At 34.3% G+C, this 19,862-nt stretch overlaps 1 protein-coding gene across 1 annotated transcript in view; it reads left to right on the top strand.

Moving 5' to 3' along the window:
- Window positions 1–6,009: 6,009 nt before the first annotated feature.
- Ptprq (protein tyrosine phosphatase receptor type Q) overlaps window positions 6,010–19,862 on the top strand; it is a 194,640-nt gene continuing 180,787 nt past the window's right edge. Inside the window, exons 1-8 of the mRNA XM_028754570.1 lie at window positions 6,010–6,241; window positions 6,595–6,706; window positions 7,365–7,591; window positions 9,921–9,990; window positions 13,280–13,479; window positions 14,571–14,820; window positions 16,640–16,768; window positions 19,099–19,245. Coding sequence (XP_028610403.1) covers window positions 6,185–6,241; window positions 6,595–6,706; window positions 7,365–7,591; window positions 9,921–9,990; window positions 13,280–13,479; window positions 14,571–14,820; window positions 16,640–16,768; window positions 19,099–19,245 — 1,192 coding nt within the window. The 5' untranslated portion in view covers window positions 6,010–6,184. The remainder of the gene's footprint in view (window positions 6,242–6,594; window positions 6,707–7,364; window positions 7,592–9,920; window positions 9,991–13,279; window positions 13,480–14,570; window positions 14,821–16,639; window positions 16,769–19,098; window positions 19,246–19,862) is intronic.

The following is a 19,862-nucleotide window of genomic DNA, read 5'->3' as shown; positions in this document are numbered from 1 at the left end:
ACTATGTAGTAGCTGTTTATGTCTCTTTGTTCCTCAAATATCCAACCACATCCCCTGTAAATGACGAGCCTATTCACTTTGCTTGGCACTCCACATCCAGATTTGATTAACTTTTTCCCTAGCATTGCTCTCTCTGTTCAAATATAATTTTATTTTTCTCCCTGGCTGTTAATTTTAGACAAAACGTCTCTTTCTAGTGCATCTGTGATTTGATTATCTCATTGTTTATTTACATAGTCATTTGTCAGTGGGCGCCAACACTGGAAGTTCAACCAGAAGCCTTTCTGTTTTGGCAAAACAATATGGTTTCTGGAATCACTCTGCACTTTTAGAATGTGCTCAATAAGTATTTGCTGGGCAATTAAACGCCACATACAGAGTCCTTTCCACATATGTTTGGGGTGATTATGAAAAGTAGATATTAATTCTGAGTGACATTATCATAGATGAGTTGAACTTGAGATGACCTTTTACTAACCGGTAGCATCAGACTCATAGAAAAGAGGACCGGATATTCTATATTAGCAAGGTCACAAGGTCAGGAGTGGGCTTTCTATTTGTCATTTGTAAATGTCATTCAAGACAGAGACATTCTGAATAATAGATTGCTCATGAAAGGTTTCATCCTTTCTACAATAATTCAATTTGCTTTTCTTTTCAGTATAGGTATTCTGAAGTAAACAGTTTAATGTTAATTTTAAAGGATTCTTGTTTAATACCCTATATCTACTCTAAATTTTACATTTTAAATCAAATGGCATATGGAATGACCTTTTCATGTATTACAGGGAGACCAATTAAAATTATTCATTGTTAGATGGAATTTATAAACACACAAGGGTGTCTCACTATATGCTCCTCAGAGATTAAAAAAATATGTATCTGTTATTAAGTAAAGATAGTTTTTAGAAGCATATTGATATTTAGAATTCATTTTATTGTTATGGACAACATTATGCTACCAATGGTTATCTGAGGCATTTGCAATCAATGAGATTATTTGTTAAAGTTTAATGAATTCGGCAACAATATCCCAGTTGCTCACTGAAGTGCACTTGTATTAATTGGGATCGTTTCTCTCTTCATATAAAATTTATCATCCCAGGTCTGCAAACACCCTTTGAAAGTTCAAATAGGGCACAAATTATGTTTTCTTCAATTGCATTCTGATGGGCGTGCACGCTTTACGTGCTTTTTAAGAGATGAGAAGACTGTATGTTTTTATTCTATTAAAAGGTTACAACATTTTATTAGATTACGTAAAATTATTTTTCCTTCTACCATTCATTAATGTGTCAATATGGCTCACTGTGTCTCAGTGTAGCACCCCATTAAGATAATAATATCCATGTGTAATCGTGTGGGGCTTTCTGCTACTACCCCTCACATACCTTAGGTTTCTCACATTCTACTCATTTCCTTTATCTTCCCACTCCAGACAAGCAAGGAATGTTGTCAGGGATGCCTATGAGTCAGTAAGCACTGAAATGCATGCAGGTTTCATGTTCTTTTCCCTCTTCGGTAAGAAAGTTCTCTTCCCAGAAGACGGATGAGCATGTCTGCCCAGGAAATCATTCTTACTTCTAAAGCACAACAATTTGTTTATCAAAGCAAATAGTGACTAAATTTATAGAATTAATATAATCGTTTTTGTTTTGACTTAGAAGCATGGAGTGAAGAGGAGTAAAGACGATGACAATTAGCCTTCGGTGAGTTCAGGATTTTGGAACTCTCAGATTACCGAACTGGAAATACCTAAAGTCAATGGTGATCCTCAAAGTGTAATGAACAATTTCATGACCTAGCTCAGGTTAAGTGAAAGACAGACCAAACTGGAGTGTGTCATTTGTCATTCACTGATTCTCTTCACAATATTTGTGGTATCTTTTGTACCCTAGCTGGACATTTTTGCATCTCTGTCTATTGTTGGGCTTTCCTAGGGTTATGACACAGAGACTGGTTTTCTGTGATGTGTGTTTAAGGATGTCCACATGTGGCTCTGTCCTTAGGGATGTGTGTGAATTAGCTGGAGGACCTGTGGGTCATTGTTTCCCCTGACAACCCAGACCCTCCCAGTTAGAGCTTCACTTTTATGAACTCTTACTATCTTTTCCTTCCAGAATCATGTTCAATTCTTTTGTGTTGCTGGGATTTTCAACAAGTCTTCTGAGGAGAGAAATGATAAGATAAATCAAGTCCAACCCCCCCTTGGTACTGACGGAACTTGATAAATATATAATATCTTGTTATAAGACATATCCAGATTGAGTCTCTTAAGCTTAAATGAGGACCCTAAGCCTGAAAGGAGAATGATAGATCATCCTATTTGGTGCTAAAGACTCCCCTAAATGTGCTAAATGTGACCTCATTCAGTATTTTTTTGGGAGGATATGGCTATGGTGCTATTTGTTGACAACTATGAAAATTAGAAATGACAACTGTCATGTTGATTAAAACTTGAAGACATTACATTGGGTCTAAATTTTGGCTCTGTTATTTACCTATTCACATGAGATTTGGGTCCAATAACCTAACTTCATTTAACATTTTACTTGGAAAGAATAGTAATCACTGATACTATCCCTTGATCTGTTGCAAGTGTATAAAAGTTCACGGTGTGTCATAAGCTTTCAAAGACTTCCTCTTGTTTTGGATTTCTTAAACTTAGTTATATTGTCTATCAGATCTAGAATATATCATGCCCAACCTATGGTTTAGCCACAGAAATATTTAAATGTGATATCTGAAATTTATCAGATATTTTGCTACATAGGAAATATAAATGGAACTTGATATAAATATAAATATAAATGGAACTCTCTCATTTTTTTAAATATGTTTTGATAGGTCCCTGTGAATATTGGCTACACTCCTGAGGGCCGTCACCCCTCCTACTTTGCATATATTTTTTGTAAGTGAGAATCTCAGGGCCCTGGCAATGGTGCTATACACCTCCATTTTGTATTGTTTTTGTTCTAAAAGGTTATTTTTATTGGAGAATTGAGTCCATTGATGTTCAGAGAGATTAAGGACCAATGGTTATTGCTTCCTGTTATTTTTGCTGTTAGATGTGGAATTAAGTTTGTGTGGCTCCCTTCTTTTGGGTCTGTTGTAAGAAGATAAATTTCTTGCTTTTGCTTGGGTGTAGTTTCCCTCCTTGTGTTGGAGTTTTCCATCATTTATCTTTGTGGAAAGATATTGCTTAAATTTGGTTTTGTCATGGAATACCTTGATTTCTTGATCTATGGTAACTGAGAGTTTTGCTGAGTATTGTAGCCTGGGCTGGCACCTGTTCAGGAGTGTCTGGCTTTTAGAGTCTCTGTTGAGAGATCTGGTATAATTCTGATAGATCTGCCTTTATATGTTACTTGGCATTTTTCCCCTTATTACTTTTAATATTCTCTTTGTTCTGTGCATTTGGTATTTTGATTATTATGTGATTGGAAGAATTTCTTTTCTGGTCCAATCTATTTGGCATTCTGTAGACTTCTTGTATGTTTATGGGAATCCCTTTCTTTAGGTTAGGGATGTTTTCTTCTACAATTTTGTTGAAGATATTTACTGGCACATTGAGTTGGGAGTCTTTGTTCTTTTCTATACCTATTATTCTTAGGTTTGGTTATCATTGTGTCCTGGATTTCCCAGATGTTTTGGGCTAGGAGCCTTTTACATTCTTCATCTTCACATAAACTATTTCTTCTTCAAGTAACTTTTTGCCAGAGCTTTTTATCACGGCCACAGAACTAGAACAGCCTCTCAAGTGTAGGGATTCCTGGCATACACTATCTTAATTGCCATCTTTCTCAATAATTTGAGAATATAGAGGACTTAGGTTGGGTTTATAAGCAGAATGACCTGGAAGAGATCTAGCAGAACGTCACAACAAAAATAATTCAATCACCATTCGCTTTTTCTCTGATTTTTTTTTATCTGTTTAGAACAGATAAGGTAAAAGCGGTAGGACTCATTAAATGGATGGCCAGAGAAAGTCTGAACTGTTGAGAAAGTGTGTAGTATAAGAAAGAAAGTTTTATAAGATGAAGGTATTGTAGAGAAGATAAACTTAAAAAATATTACCGTGCTTAAAATTGGTCACTGGATAAAGGTTTCTGATGTCAAGCCGGATGATCTGAATGTAATTCCCAGAACCAATTTCGTAGGAGGAAAGTGCTGACTCTCAAAAGTTATCCTGTGACCTCCGCACGTGTGCTGTGTCATACATGACCACCACCATACATTGTCTTTTCTATCACTATGAGGAAACACCAGGACTAAGGCAGCTTATAAAAGGGAGTTTATTATGGCCTACAGTTTTCTGAGAGATGAGAGACCATCATGACAGTGAATCCTGGAAATGGCATGGCATCAACAGAGAGCTCACATCTATTACCCCAAGGAGAAAGCAGACAGTGTGCACCAGGAATGGAGAGTTCCTAAATTCTCAAACCTCTCCTCCAGTGGCATGCTTTCTCTCACAAAGCCACAGCTCCAAAGATTTTTCTCAAAGTGCCACCAATTGGGGACCAAATATTTAAATGTCTGAGTTGATGGAAAACATTTTAAATCAAACCTCTACACACACACACACACACACACACACACACACACACTAAATAATAAGAAAAATACTGAAAACCATATTATGATACTTTCAAATTTACGTGAGTGCATAACACTTTTGTTAAGAAGTTTACATTTATAATTATATCGCTGTCAAATCATCTATAGGAGTGGAGTTTTGAAATGATAAGTGGAATTTAGAGATTCCTTCCGGACCCTGTCTTTTTGGTGTTGGATTGGGTCTGTATCAGGTGTGTTTTGACAAGCTTTGCTTCATCGCCTCTCTGGATCTGCCTCTATTGTTTGAAATCTGCTCTAATTGTAAGGCAGAGCGCAAATGTAACTCATTGGCAACACACTGTGTGTGGAAGTTCTGGTCAATGATTACAAGCAGCAGAAACAAGAGTAAGCAAAGGTGGAATAATGTGTTTGCAATCGGGAATACAGTTGGTACTTATTTAAAAACTCATAATTCACTTCCAGTATGTAAACTAACTTTTTAAAAGTACCTAAATGTTAATATGAAATGGATGAATTACTGTCACATTTTCCCTGGTTATCTTCTGTGGGAAACTATTTAGTCAATCAGGTAGTCTCCATTGAATTTTAAAATGATTTTAATGTTCGTATAGAAGATATGCTCTAAAAACAACAAGCAAGTTAACCAAAAAGTTATATAAACTAAGGAATAACCTAGGAACAAAAATAAATTAATATGTTAGCTCTTATAATTATATTCAAAAATTAAGAAATTAAATGTCATCAAAGATACGCTTTCTTAACATTTTTGTATAAAGGTCATTTGAGTATCACTCTTTTCTAACAATTTGATTATTTAAAAATGCAACAGTAGGCTCCTGAATTTCAATTTATTTGGACCATTGAAGAAAACCAACTGTATTTGAACCTATAATTTTCAGTATCAGGACTGGAAAACCCTGAAAGCCATAAAAGCTTCACTATGTCTACAAGATGCTTTTCTCTGCCCTGGAGCCTGCCAGGGGCCATGAGGAGAGGCTTCTACTGGATCTTACTCCTGGCTGTGGCTTCCTTTCTATCACAGATCTTGGAGGTGGAGAATATCAGGTATAGTTTTCATTCTTACACTGGCCAGCCTGTATGTATTTATTTTTGGTCCTGGCAGGAAATTCCTGTATGAAACTCCCTAACAATAAAAACTATTTTTCTTGAGAGGTTGTTAAAAGCATAAAATGTAGACAAAAGCATATCAATATCAAATTAATGAGTATAAGTTTTAGCATCCTGATGTTTTACATCTGTTCTCCCTTCTCTCCCCTTTCCCTTCTCCCCTCTCCCCTCTCCTCCCCTCTCCCCTCTCCTCCCTCCCCTTCCTCCCTCCCTCCCTCCCTCCCTCCCTCCCTCCCTCCCTCCCTCCCTCCCCCTCTCTCTCTCTCTCTCTCTCTCTCTCTCTCTCTCTGCACTGAACCTACAACCAGCCATCCAAGAGTTCATGAATACTTTAACAAAGAAAGGGCAGAGCTATTGAGTAATCCAGGCTCATTAATTGTGTACTTGCCAGGAGGATCAGACTTTAAATCATTAATGCAGGCGACATTTCTCGCTAGAGCCATCAATGTGATTGTACGGCTAGAAAAATGTAATAATGATGGATTTTCTTTTCTTTTTTCTTTTCCTTCTCATGGGAACGTCAGAGTCACAGGTAATTTGGTAATTTGCATGTTGCATGTTCTCTTAAAAATAAAGGGACTCCAGTCATAGGCTATAGATGTTTTGAAGATGTTAGTGTTTCCATGTTGACAAAGTGCTGGCATAGGTAGAAATATTGATTTAGAGTCTGATAACACAGGATATTTTGTGAACTTTCATCTTAGGTTAGTCGACAGTTGTATTATATAACAAATTCATATTTTATAGTGATATGCAACTTTGTTTTTGTTATTTTGTATAGTAGTACAGTTTATGTAGAAAAGTGTTAACTTTGTAAATGATGCTAGATTTGTTATTTTAACTCGCTTTTTAGAAATAATGCAGTATGTAACTTTGGCATTCTAGGTTGATGTTTCTGGTACTTTTTATGGCACTGGGTATGATATAACACTATCTTCGATTTCTGCCACAACTTATAGCTCACCTGTGAGCAGAACACTGGCAACAAATGTGTCGAGTGAGTCCCTGTTTTAACTTACTCTTCATTAAACGTATTTAATCCTTGTGTCTCTGGTAGATAGACATAGTTACATTGGCAGCGATTGCTTTGTGTGTGTGTGAAATCAGTATAGAGTAATTAAAGTGAAAGGGAAAGGTAGGAAAATGTTTACAATTTGTCTTCTGAAGGCAATCTTGTTTCTCTTACTTTCAAAGAGAAAAAAGGTAATTATTTTTGTTTGTGAAGTGGATTTGAAAGTCTGTTAATGGTGACATTTGGATTATTAGAGCCAAGAAAACAAACTCACTATACTCCTTAAGGAAAAACTATTTCATTTGTAAGTCTATTTCTTATTTTCTTACTTCTTGCATGTAAGCCTTGCATTAACAAAGCCTTAAAAAAAAACCCGACTTGGCATCAAAAGTATGTTTGGCATGTAGTGTTTTTTTATAGCATTCCATTTTTTACATTCTTAGAAAAGAATGTTTGTGGTGTTTCTGAAAAGGATTTATTACTTAGTCTTTTTTTTTTTTTCAAAGCTGTAGGGAGAATAAATTCATACTGATTTCTGGGAACTTAAAATGTTTTAATTTATAAATACTTTTTAAAATTTACCTTTTCTGGTGGAAATAGAATAATTATTTGATCATTTAATAACATGAATTTTTAAAAATAGAACCGGGACCTCCGGTCTTCCTAGCCGGGGAGAGAGTTGGCTCTGCCGGAATTCTTCTTTCATGGAATACTCCTCCTAACCCAAATGGAAGGATCATATCTTATGTTATTAAATACAAGGAGGTGTGTCCATGGATGCAGACAGTGTATACTCGAGCAAGAGCGAAGCCAGACAGTCTGGAAGTTCTCCTCACTAACCTTAACCCTGGAACAACATATGAGATTAAGGTAAATATTTTGTGAGTGGATACTAAGTATTGAAATAATAAATCCATGAAGAAAGTAAGAGTTTCATCCACCTTGTATGTCTGCTAGTTGAATGAAATGAGCCACTGAAGAGTGACAAACTATCACATGCTCAGCATTCAAACACATATGCAAAGCCTGGTGAAGCATTGTAATCTTTTCCTTCTCTATGTAGATAATATGTTTGCATATTATCCATTAAAACAAAAGCTTTAGCTTAATATCTTTCATGGAAAGCAAATTGAGCTTAAAGTAACCACTTTAGGTTTCCAAATGAAAATATTACATGCCATTTATTATTTTTAAATGTTTTGCAGTGCAAGGATAGAACCCAGAGCCTCCTGAATGTTAGACAAATGCTCAACCGGTAATCCACATCCTAGACTAAAATACTGCTCTTTCTAATCAGACATAAACTAAGCGTTGGCATTTTATTTTTCTAACTCTGTTGCATTTGGATATACACTACTTAACTTTTGGATAATGGATTAAAAACTTTTGAAGCAACAGTTTTACTAAAAAAAAAAAAAAATGATGAGTTCAGTTCTGTTTCACTCAGTAAAGATTCACTGAACCCTTACTCTTTTGTGTTTCTAAAAGTGTGTGATACTCTACGACATCAAGAATTCACGATTTTATGTTTTATTGGATTACTAAATAAAGATGAACTTACACAAAGCAGAACTGTGTTAGATTACATAGAAATGTTTGCAAATAAAGGACGGCTATAACATTTGTAGATGAGAAAGTACAGAGCTATCTTCTTGGCTCCTTGCTTCTAACTTAAAAAACCCACATCTTTCCTCTTTAGGAAATGTTTGTTTGTTTGTTTGTTTGTTTACTTATTTATTTATTGTGCTGTATGGGGATATGCTGGTCATGGAACAAGTGAGGTCAAGGGACAATTTGTGGGAGTTGATTTTTCCTTCCACCTCAAGGGTTCTAGAGCTCTGTCTTGGATTGTCAGGCTTGGGGGTACACACCCTTACTTTCTGAGCCATCTTGACAGCCCCAACACATGCATCTTTTGTTTGAGTCTTGAAAATGAGTGAGCATAGAGAAGAACACCTGTAGAAGCTGATTTGTGGCCTTACTAACTGTGGTGGCCTTCCTTAATAATAAGACACCATAGGAGAGATTTTGCACAAAGGTTTTGACACTTAAAAACTGCAAAACATATTTTCCACAAACAGGCACATATTTAAGTTAACTGGTATCATAAAATATATACCTAGGCATAATAAATAAATGCTAAATTTAATGTGATGTAAGAAATGATTGTTGAGAGAATGTCAATTTGTCCAGACTAGTTCTGCTTAGATCTCTTTTTATGAGTTTGCATTTTATTTCTCTGAATTCTCTTATTTCAGGCTTATTAAGAAGCCTCTAGCCTATGTTTCATCTCACACTTCATAAATCATGTTGTGACATTTGCTCTCCTCAAATAAATGTTAGCCATTGGTGAATTCCAAGGAGAATTTGGCATGGTACATTTGATATCTTCAGTATAGCTAACATTCATGGGGAAAGCCTGTTAAGTCGTCTATGTATATTATTTCACTTAGTCTCTGAAAAACTCTGTGACATAGGTAAATTATTATTTGCAGTCAAATATAGGAAAAACATGCGCCTTAGAAGAGTTAAGCAAACTGCCTAAAGTTTCCCATCTGTGGAAGAACTACACAATTGTAGAGTCCCACTCATGCATTTTGTAAAAGTTTAGGTGTTTCAAAGCCATTCAGTGTCTTCTCTGCCTATTGAACTGTATCACTCAACCATGCAAATAAAAAGTAGTGTGTGTGTGCCTGTTAAATTTTGACTTTATACTCTGTTGTTAATCAAGCATATTCATTTTTCACTTACAGTTTTTCTGAGTACTCATTTGCTCAATTATGTAGAGTGTGAACCTTGAAGTCTGATGCTATGTGTATAACCTGTCCTATGTATAGTATATGTACAGTTGGTATAGACTGAGCTTTGGAACATGTATGACAACTGAATTCATGCTGTACCATTATTTCTCGTATGAACTTGGCTGTGTCTACTGACTTCTCATCCAGTTTTTTTGTTTGTTTCTTTGTTTTGTTTTTGTTGTTTTTGTCTAAAGGATGTTGTCCAGACTACTTTCTAGTTTGATTACGTGAAATGCCTGCCACCCATGTTGCTTTCTAATTGGGGGATACTGTAAGATTTACGGAAAAATCGTCTTAAAACTTACCGTGTGGTGAAGTGAACATTGTATTATTGAAGAGTCTGTATATTTAGAAAGCAAAGAAATTGAACATAAAAAAAAAACCCTGGTCTGTTTCAGGTTGCTGCGGAAAACAGCGCTGGCATTGGAGTGTTCAGCGATCCATTTCTTTTTCAAACTGCAGAAAGCGGTAATTTTCCTAAATCATTAATTCTAAATGAATCTAATCATGAGTTCTTATCATTTGAAAAACTAGAATGTAATGACAAATATATAAAATTGTTGAGAATGGCCTTTTAATTCCTTCTAGTTATTTGAGACAGTGAAAGTACTCTGAAAAAAATATTCTGTTTAAGCATCATCTTAGAGACAGAACATTTGAAAGCACACACACATACACACACACACACACACACACACACACTCACATGCACACACACGTGTGCACACACACACACATGCACACACATAGATGCATGGACATGCACACACATCCACGTATGAGCACACACACACACAAATGAATGAAAAAGCATCTATTATTTCAGGCAAACTACTCTATTTTAATTTAACTTATTTATTTTAAGGAATGTTCTCTGCATCCTAGGCTAGCCTTAAAGTCACTATGTCGTCCAGGTTTAGGACCTTTCTCATAGATGTCCTGACTTTTGGGCTTACAAGTAGGTGCCATCATAAAACACCTTATAAAACACCTCTACGGATATTTGGGTACATTGATGACTCATCCATATTTCTTCCCATGCATAGATGTTCCTGTGACTATCTCGAGGTGTAGATAAGCTTTTTCTCATTTTAAGAGATATAAGCTTTATATCTCTTTTACCATCAGCACCAGTGATACAGGCAATCTGTGATATCAGACATGAAAACGTAGACTTCAGTGATCAGCATATCAGTCTGTAAGACTCAGCCATTATCAAACCAGTTGACACATCTCCCTTTTGTCGCTCAGAGGAACTTTGCTGCTCGATGCGTTTTCATTTCTTCTTTAGATGACTAAAATACCTTGTAACCCAATTAGAATCAAATGAATATAAAGAAAATAGTTCATTAGACAATGTTATCTCCAATAAACAAATATTTACCATGGATCTTATATTCTAATGGGATAAGAGAAAAAATACATGAATTAATAAGCCAGGTATATTTTAAGATCATACAATAATGCCTATGATTTATTTTCCCTTATGGAAGCTATATATGTTGAAGTAAAATTCTCCCAATTGCTCAGTGTAATTGGGTATGGGTCCTGGCATATCAAGAGGATACAGTATTCAGTATAGAAAAAAAATGTGTAGTGCATTCAGCAATTAAATTACTGGTTTAAGATATGTTAAATTCTACACAGTGAATGTGTAATTATCAAATGAGGAGAAATTTGTTTTCTGTTGGAAAAAAAAGTAGTCGTAAGAGAAATACATACAAATTAATCAGTGAAACTGAGCTGAATGAATAATATTCTCTCCACCAACATCAAAATCCCAGTACTTAACTCCCTAGAGAATTTTCTCTTTTTTCATGTAAATATATAATTTATTTCAGATTTAAATATTAAAGTGCCAACTTATATCTCAATGTCTAAATAGGAATGAAGCAAACAATAAAACAAAACAAAACAACCCTCTCCCCCCAAAAAAACACCACCACCAAAAACAACCAAACAAACAAATACGAAAAACCAAAATAAAAACAAAAACTGTGTACATACAGGTGAAAAAATATTGATATGTAAGACTTTTGGTACTTTATAGTAAGCCTATAGTTGGGTTAAGATGTATGGATTCTCTGTATAGATAATTTACAAATAATGGTATGTTGATATATACAATTAAGAAGTAGACTATTTAAATAGAGAAAGCCAGAAAGATTTAACATTTTATTATGTGATTAATGCTTATGGCTTTCTGTTTTGGAAAGCAAGCTTTAGAATGTAACAAAAAGGTAGTTACATTATAAATTCTTTTGATATAATCATTTCTTTAGAACTGTACTTACTATCTATCTATCTATCTATCTATCATCTATCTATCTATCATCTATCTATCATCTATCTATCATCTATCTATCTATCTATCTATCTATCTATCTATCTATCTATCATCTATCTATCTATCTATTGGTTTTTGAAGACAAGTTTTCTCTGTGTAGCTCTGGCTGTCATGGAACTCATTCTATACACCAAGCCGGCCTGAAAGCAGAGATGTGCCTGCCTCTGCCTCCTGGGTGTTGGGATTAAAGGAGAGAACCCTACGCCTCCTCTTTACAACTCTTTTAAGGACCAGCTGGAGATGTGTCTGTGTGCCATCTGCCATTGGTATATTAATATTCAAGAATACTCATATCATTTCAATGAGAAAAATGTACAAAGGATTAGTATTCATGAAATAATTTCATAGTTGCACAGTATAATGTATTTAACAATCTTAGCCCCTTTGTTTTATTGTATTTCACATACCCCAAATAAATTAAGTACTAAATGTCGAACAAACTTCTTCAACTCCATTTCATCAATCTCCTTAAGAAAAACTTCCACTTATTATTTTATCTATTAGTAACCATTCTCAATATCTGTGTTACTTTTGACATTAAAATGCATTTGGCTTATAATTTCTTCATTCTCACTGTCTAACTTGTATTGAATCTTTCTTCTCAGGACCTAACTTCTTGAATATTTATTTTTACAAAACGGATTTTGGTGTTTTTAGACACAATGAAAACTCTAGCCATTTAACATCTTGTTACTAGTCACTGTTATTATTGGATGTAGTCTGACCTCAAACATTTTTGTTTTATTCTATAATCTGAAAGATCTTCATTATTTATTTGTATATCTATTTTATGTGCACAACTTCTTTTCATTCTGATGTAATATGGTTGTCGTGGAAACTAAACATAGAGATTATTATTATAGATAATAATTGATAGTAAGAAATTTGGGAAAAAGGTTGATTTTGATGGTATATAAAACTCAAAATGCAAAAATCATGAACTATTAATTGGATATCTATCTACTTGATGTTAGATACTAGATATTTGTGAAATTTTCAGATATGAATTTTGTGTATTCTTGGCTACTATTTTGAATTTATAATTTTTCCAACTTCTACAGTGCCTACATAATTCCAAAGTATTTAAGGAGGTAAAATTTCAGCCCATACTTGTATTTTATCCTTAAAAAAACCATTGATCTAATAGTTTAAATTTTAAATGCTCATTGAATGAATAGATGTGATGGATAAGTAATATGTACTCATGGTTCAACACATTTTGTAAAACATTTTAAGGTGAAACAAGTAAAAACACACATATACACACAAATACATAGAAAGTTGATTTTATTCATGACATTTGATATTTCATCTCATATAAGGTAGAAATTTAATATCCCTGAAGAATATAAACATCACTTTAAATTTTACAACAGTTTCCCTTTTCCTCCAACCCTTTCCAACTTCCAGCTCCGGGTAAAGTGGTTAACCTTACAGTGGAAGCTCTCAACTATTCTGCAGTCAACTTGATTTGGTATTTACCTCGGCAACCAAATGGCAAAATCACCAGCTTCAAGATCAGTGTCAAACACGCCAGAAGTGGCATAGTAGTGAAGGATGTCTCCATCAAAGTAGAGGACATTTTGTCTGGGAAATTACCTGAATGTAATGTGAGTGTGGTGTAACCCATGTCACACATCAACATTTTTATGACGTTAACATCCTCAAGTTTTCATATTTTGTAAAGTTATACTCTTGGGCTATAGCGTCATGCTATGTGAAACTGACTGTATTTCAAGGGTGCAAATTATAGGTAGGAAGAGAATATCTCTAGGGCGTATCACGAAAGACTTCATTAATGAGGCAGCATTGGTTTGGCAGTGGAGGAAGGAGAGGTGGGAATAGACTGTATAGTGGGGTAGGTGTTCCAGTTGGGCAGACACTTTATAAGTCTCTGAGGTGTGACCATGTCATCCCTACTGGCATAGAGACCATAAGTCCATGTGTCATGGAGGAAATTACCTGTAGGAGACTATATAGTCAACGTTAGATTAAACTGGTGGGCTGCTTGGTGGCATATCTTTGTGAAAATATTGCCACTTTTGTCATTGATGTGAAACCTTCAGAGATACCGTGGTATTTCCTCACACCCTACTTTTCCGAGTTACCTTTGGGATATTTTTTATCATGTCATTGCTAATCGAGAAACAACCAAACAATGTTATTTTGTTTTAAATTGTTCTAAAAATCTTCAACTTCAAATTAAGATCCTTTTGAATATACACACGTGCATATGTGAATATAACCCTAATATCTTGGAAGGCAACTTTTTGCTTTTGTGTTGTTTTACTTAAATACTTATGATTTAAAACTGATAGGAACAGTTAACACAGATTGAATTTATCTTAGGGGTTTGCTCTATTAGGTTAACACAAATTTAAAAAATTCTTATTGATGATTTAGCTGTTTTTTTCAAATCTCCATTATATTGTCTTTTAAATTCTATGTAGGATTTCAAGATTGACGTATAATGACCATAGTCGGTTCTAATATTATAGATATTAACATCTGTCCTAATATTATAGACATTAGCAACTATAATTAAAATTTAGCAATTTCTTATGAAAATTATTTTGTTAAAATTTTCACACACATTAAGAAATAATGTTTGTATTATAAAGAAAATAAATGGGTAGTATTCCTTATGTTTATGTAGAGATAACATGTGATCCCTCCTACTGTGTTTTCTTTTCCTCACTAGGAGAACAGTGAATCTTTTCTGTGGAGTACCACTAGCCCTTCTCCAACCCTTGGTAGAGTTACCCCTACAGTTCGTACTACACATTCATCCAGCACATTGGTACGGAATAAGATCAGTTCTGTGTGGAAAGAGCCCATCAGCTTTGTGGTGACTCACTTGAGACCGTATACAACATATCTCTTTGAAGTCTCAGCTGTCACTACTGAAGCAGGATATATTGACAGTACCATTGTTAGGACACCAGAATCAGGTGTGTCTTGATTTTGTTAGAAAAAGAGAAAACAACATGAAGTTATTTATAATCTTTTATTCTGTTGATAGAATTTTTTGTTCTTGTTAACCTTACTTCCTTTAAGTAACTCTTTCTCCCATAATAGATAATAGCCATCCATTGGGAATATCTTCAGTGCTAAACTAAACATTTAAAAGAAAAAGACATTTGAGAGAGGGGATTCTTCAGATAGTAGGAATGACATTTATCAATCCATGACCTCTGTAATTCATCCTAATTGTCTATGCTCTTCCATTGAAACTTATCTATAGTCTTCCTGGCTAATGTTGTTATTATCAGAGCTACAAGATACTAACTGAAACAGCAGAGCTAATATTGATTAACATTTCAATATCAATAACTACTCATATCTCTATGAATAGCATTTTTCTTCCCTGAAGTAATAGGTCCATACTAAGTTCAGAATATCAATACTAATATTTCACATTATATGTTAGTATCCACATAAACACATGCTCAAAATAAATTATACTTAGAAATATAGGCAGTCATATGACCTTTTGTGTGTAGGGATTTTAGGACTGAATGAGTACAATTATATATCATTATTACCATTAACTTAGATTTATTTGTTTATTTTATGTATATGAGTGCTCTATCTTCATGTACACTTGCATGCCAGAAAAGGGCATGCATCACATTACAGATGGTTGTGAGCCACCATGTGGGTGGTGGGAACTTAACTCAGGAACTCTGGAAGAGCAGCCATTGCTCTTAACCACTGAGCCATCTATTCGGCCCCAAGAGGTCATATTTCTCAATATTATTTATTTATACATATGTTTATGTGAATATCAACATATAATGTGACAGATTAGTATTGCTATTATGAACTTTGTTTGCACCTGATATTTTCGTATACATAATAATACCATATATATATACTTTGAGGATATTATAAGTTATAGATATTTTCACTAAAGAACATTATCTTTTTGTTCAAAGGCATATATGTCAGGTTCTATTATTATCTTTCACATGTTAGTTTGAAACTATTATTTTCTTGATTTAAATAACTATATTTGAATCTTCATAATGATATTTTCTTTTCTATCCCCTATACAATACAAAATCATTTCATGGAAATTATATAAAGTGAAACTTATTGAACAAGAACTTTAAGTAAATATTAAGTGTTGTTCAACTCAATAAAGCAAAATAATATATCCAAACATATTTAATGTTTCAAAATTGAAATGTTATTAATTTTTTTCTTCCCAGTATTTTATTAAAATGTTCTATCTGTACATTGTACATTTCTTTATGAAAAAGATAAATAGTGATATGAAAACATAAACGTTTGACCTTTCCATCTAGATGTCCACCAGAGAAAAAGTGTTTCTCAGGCAAAATAGCCACATTGGTTGAAAAAAAAATATATATATATATATATATATATATATATATATATATACATACATATATATATTTAATATATGTATTATATTATGTATGACTATACATAAGTAGTATGCATTTAACTACATTAGTACAATATGATATTGGAAGAATTATAATAATTTGTAGAATAAAGACAATTGCACAATCATATGTAGTACTAGTACATTTGAAAACTGTCGAAAGAGATTAATCTGATCATTTCATATGGCTTATTCAAACTGTTTAGCTCTAGACTATCCTGGTTCTTTTTCATGATAAACATCCTTTGCTTTTTGTGTGTTTTTTTTAGTACTTCATATTGTATTATGTGTTTTTAACAGGGTATCTCTTTACCTTAATATACATTATATATTCACTTTCTCTATAATAATTTCAGTGCCTGAAGGACCACCCCAAAACTGTATAACAGGCAATGTCACAGGAAAGGCCTTTTCAATTTCATGGGACCCACCAACTATTGTCACGGGAAAGTTTAGTTACAGAGTTGAATTATATGGGCCATCAGGTAAGACTTAGTCAATTTTGCTTTTATCTTTTAAAAAAAGAAAAAAGTCTATAAAATACATGGATATTTCTAAGTCTAAAAATAAACAAATTCCTGAAAAGACCCTAAATTTAGATAAATAATGGAAGATTAATGAGGAAATCAAGTCCTTCAGATCTTTTGTATTAAACCACAAATAAGTATAAGGATGTTCAGTGCTACTTATAGCCAAGAGAACATTAAGTTTAGACTGTGACAAATCAGGTTTCCATTTAGATCAAACCACCTACTTACAATTACCAGCATTCTCTGTACACACTGCCTGTACTCTATGCAAAGTTATTGTGAACCTTAATATGCTGTGAAAAGTTTATTCGAAATGCTTTTGATGGCCTTACATGGTGCAGACTGTCCATCTTATAAACAAGCAGACTTGAGCGTCCTCTCGTCAGAGGTAACCAGAGGAGCTGTGATATTCTACAGGAAATAAATGATCAGTTTTTGGTTTTTGATTTTTTTCTGTTTTGTTTTGTTTTTACTGAATATGAGATCCCATAGTAACTGTTAAAGTTTAATTCAAACAATGATCAAATAACATAAATTCACATATTACTGTTCATTTGAAAGCATCAAACAAAACAAAACAAAACAAAAAACAAAACCTTAAAGTTTCAAATCCTTTCCTAGTGAAATGTCCGTGGTAGGCATCATGTAAGTAGATCATTTCTAAGTAACTTTTGCTTCTAAAAATCTGAAGTATGTGAAAGTCCTAAAAGGAAAAGATCACTCACCTCCTATGCCCCAGTGCAAACACATATTCAGACACATACGTGAGCACACACACACACACACACACACACACACACACACACACCATGACCACATCTTTTCTATTTGGTATCAGTTTTCAACCCTTGGATAACATAGCCCTTCTTTTAATTAGAAGCTTGCAAATGAGAAAATGCAAATGAGAAGGAAATAGGGCTGGGAGTAAGCAGAGTTGAAAATTGTATTTTTATTAGGAATAATAAATATTAGTAGGTTTCTAAAAATAAGAAACAAAAGGGAAAATGACACAGTCTAAGAGAGATTGGGTGAAAAATTGCTTCTGTTGGTAGAGGTAAGGTCTTTTCTTAAATACAGGGACCAATCCCTGTATTAACTTACAAATATAGCTTGTCTATATAGTAAGGCAGCATCCTCTTAGAGGGAGTGTTCAGGCAGACAATTTCTTACTGATCTAAGTATTTAAATGTAATGGGAAACAAGACCATTACCTAAGGCTGAGGAGGGGACAGAAGGGTTTGAAAGTCTGAAGAGAAAACATTAAGTCAATCACTGGGACGGCAAGTCCACTTGCATACAGAAGCAGAGAAAATGCAAGGCACCAATTCAGGTCTCATTTTGAATGTGGTCAGGGTCAACGTCATGGAAGTTGGAACAGGTTTTCTCTTCCTCCATCAGCAAGAACAGTTTTAGAGCATTGAAGGCAATTGCTCCTGGCCATGACATTGCATGGATAAAGAGTGGGGAATCAGTGGTGAGAGTCTGAACCAGCAGTAAGACCAGTAAGTCAGCAGTAAGACCTTTTGATGGGTGGATCTAATGAAAGTAAATGTTGCCTCAGGTTCTAGAGTAACCGGAGTTCAGATAGAAACACATGGCAGAAGATATTTGCAAATCAGATAATACATTTCTTGTAACTCTTGGTGATGATGATATTAATCAGAGAATTATTTAAGAAGGTTTTTTATAATTTAATTTTTATCTGTGAGGCTAATAAAATCACCACACGCTAACACAGTAGTGTTGAGTTGAGAGCTACACCATATGCAGAATGAAAGTGAGTAGCAGAGGCTGGTGGATATCGTGTTGACTTGATCCTGAAGGCTGAAGACTTCATATAAGCAGTCACGGCAATGGTGCTCTCTGACCCTCCTGTGTCCACCTCCAAGCTTTGAGATCTTGAATAATATACACACCTTCACACTCATCATAATTATATACTGGGGATATAACTCAGGGCGTTGCATGTGACAAACACTGTCCAAAACGAACTATCTTTCTCACTTGTTTTCCATGTAAGTATATTAAAACTAAAATAGCAACTCAACTATTTAATAACTATTTAACGAAAGAAAAGTTATTTTAAGCACCCGAAGATCTCTGAATTGTTTCTACTGTTTACATTTGTATCAAACTTAAGCAGATATTTCAAATATATTCATCCACAATAACAAAATTTTTGTTTAACAATATGGTTATTGTCCTTGCTTCTATACATGATATGAAATGATTATGTATTTCATAAAATACCTATAAAACCTATGGGTCTGTTCTGCTTTTTGCAGGAAGGATTTTGGATAATAGCACAAAAGACCTCCGGTTTACGTTTTCACATCTCACGCCATTCACAATGTATGATGTCTATGTTGCTGCAGAAACCAGCGCTGGGGTTGGACCCAAGTCGAATCTTTCAGTATTCACTCCCCCAGATGGTAAGAACTTCCTTCTTTATAGTTTTAATGCGATGATAATTTAAAATGCTTGTGAATTTTATTGCATTCATAAAATGTAATTTAAAGGAGGAGTTTGGTTTGTGTGGATTTAAATCCCATTATTTTCTTTGTTAATTTACTACCTACTTTATTCTGAACCTTTGTTTCCTAAAATATCAATCGTACAGCATGCTTCATAAAGGAAAGGACCCGAGAGCAGAGAGGACTTAAGGAGACTGTGTTCATTGTGGCAGAGTTGTGGTTTTATTTTGTTGTTGTTGTTGTTGTTTTTAGCAAAACACCAAGAACTCTTAAAATAATAACACACATTCGATACTGCTTAACTACAATATTCAGAAGACAGGGGATCGCTTAACTACAGTATTAAGCAGATATTGAATGTGTTTTCTCACATAAGTCATTTGCAGAGACTCCCTATGTTTCTTTTTTTTTTTAATAATTTATTTTTTCCCAAATTGTAATTCATTCACACAGGGGTTATAAACACAGAAAGGCAGGATGTGGGGAAGGGGTTGATACTGGAATGTGGGTGTTCAGGGGGAATACAGATATCTTCAGAACCGGGTATCAGCTGGGTGAAGGTTCAGGGGACAAGT

The sequence above is a fragment of the Grammomys surdaster genome, unplaced genomic scaffold, assembly GCF_004785775.1.
Source record: "Grammomys surdaster isolate TR1022 unplaced genomic scaffold, NIH_TR_1.0 126028, whole genome shotgun sequence".
NCBI classification, from domain to species: Eukaryota; Metazoa; Chordata; class Mammalia; order Rodentia; family Muridae; genus Grammomys; species Grammomys surdaster.
Note: the sequence above shows the minus strand (reverse complement) of the source record. Positions and strands in the feature narration are given on the sequence as shown.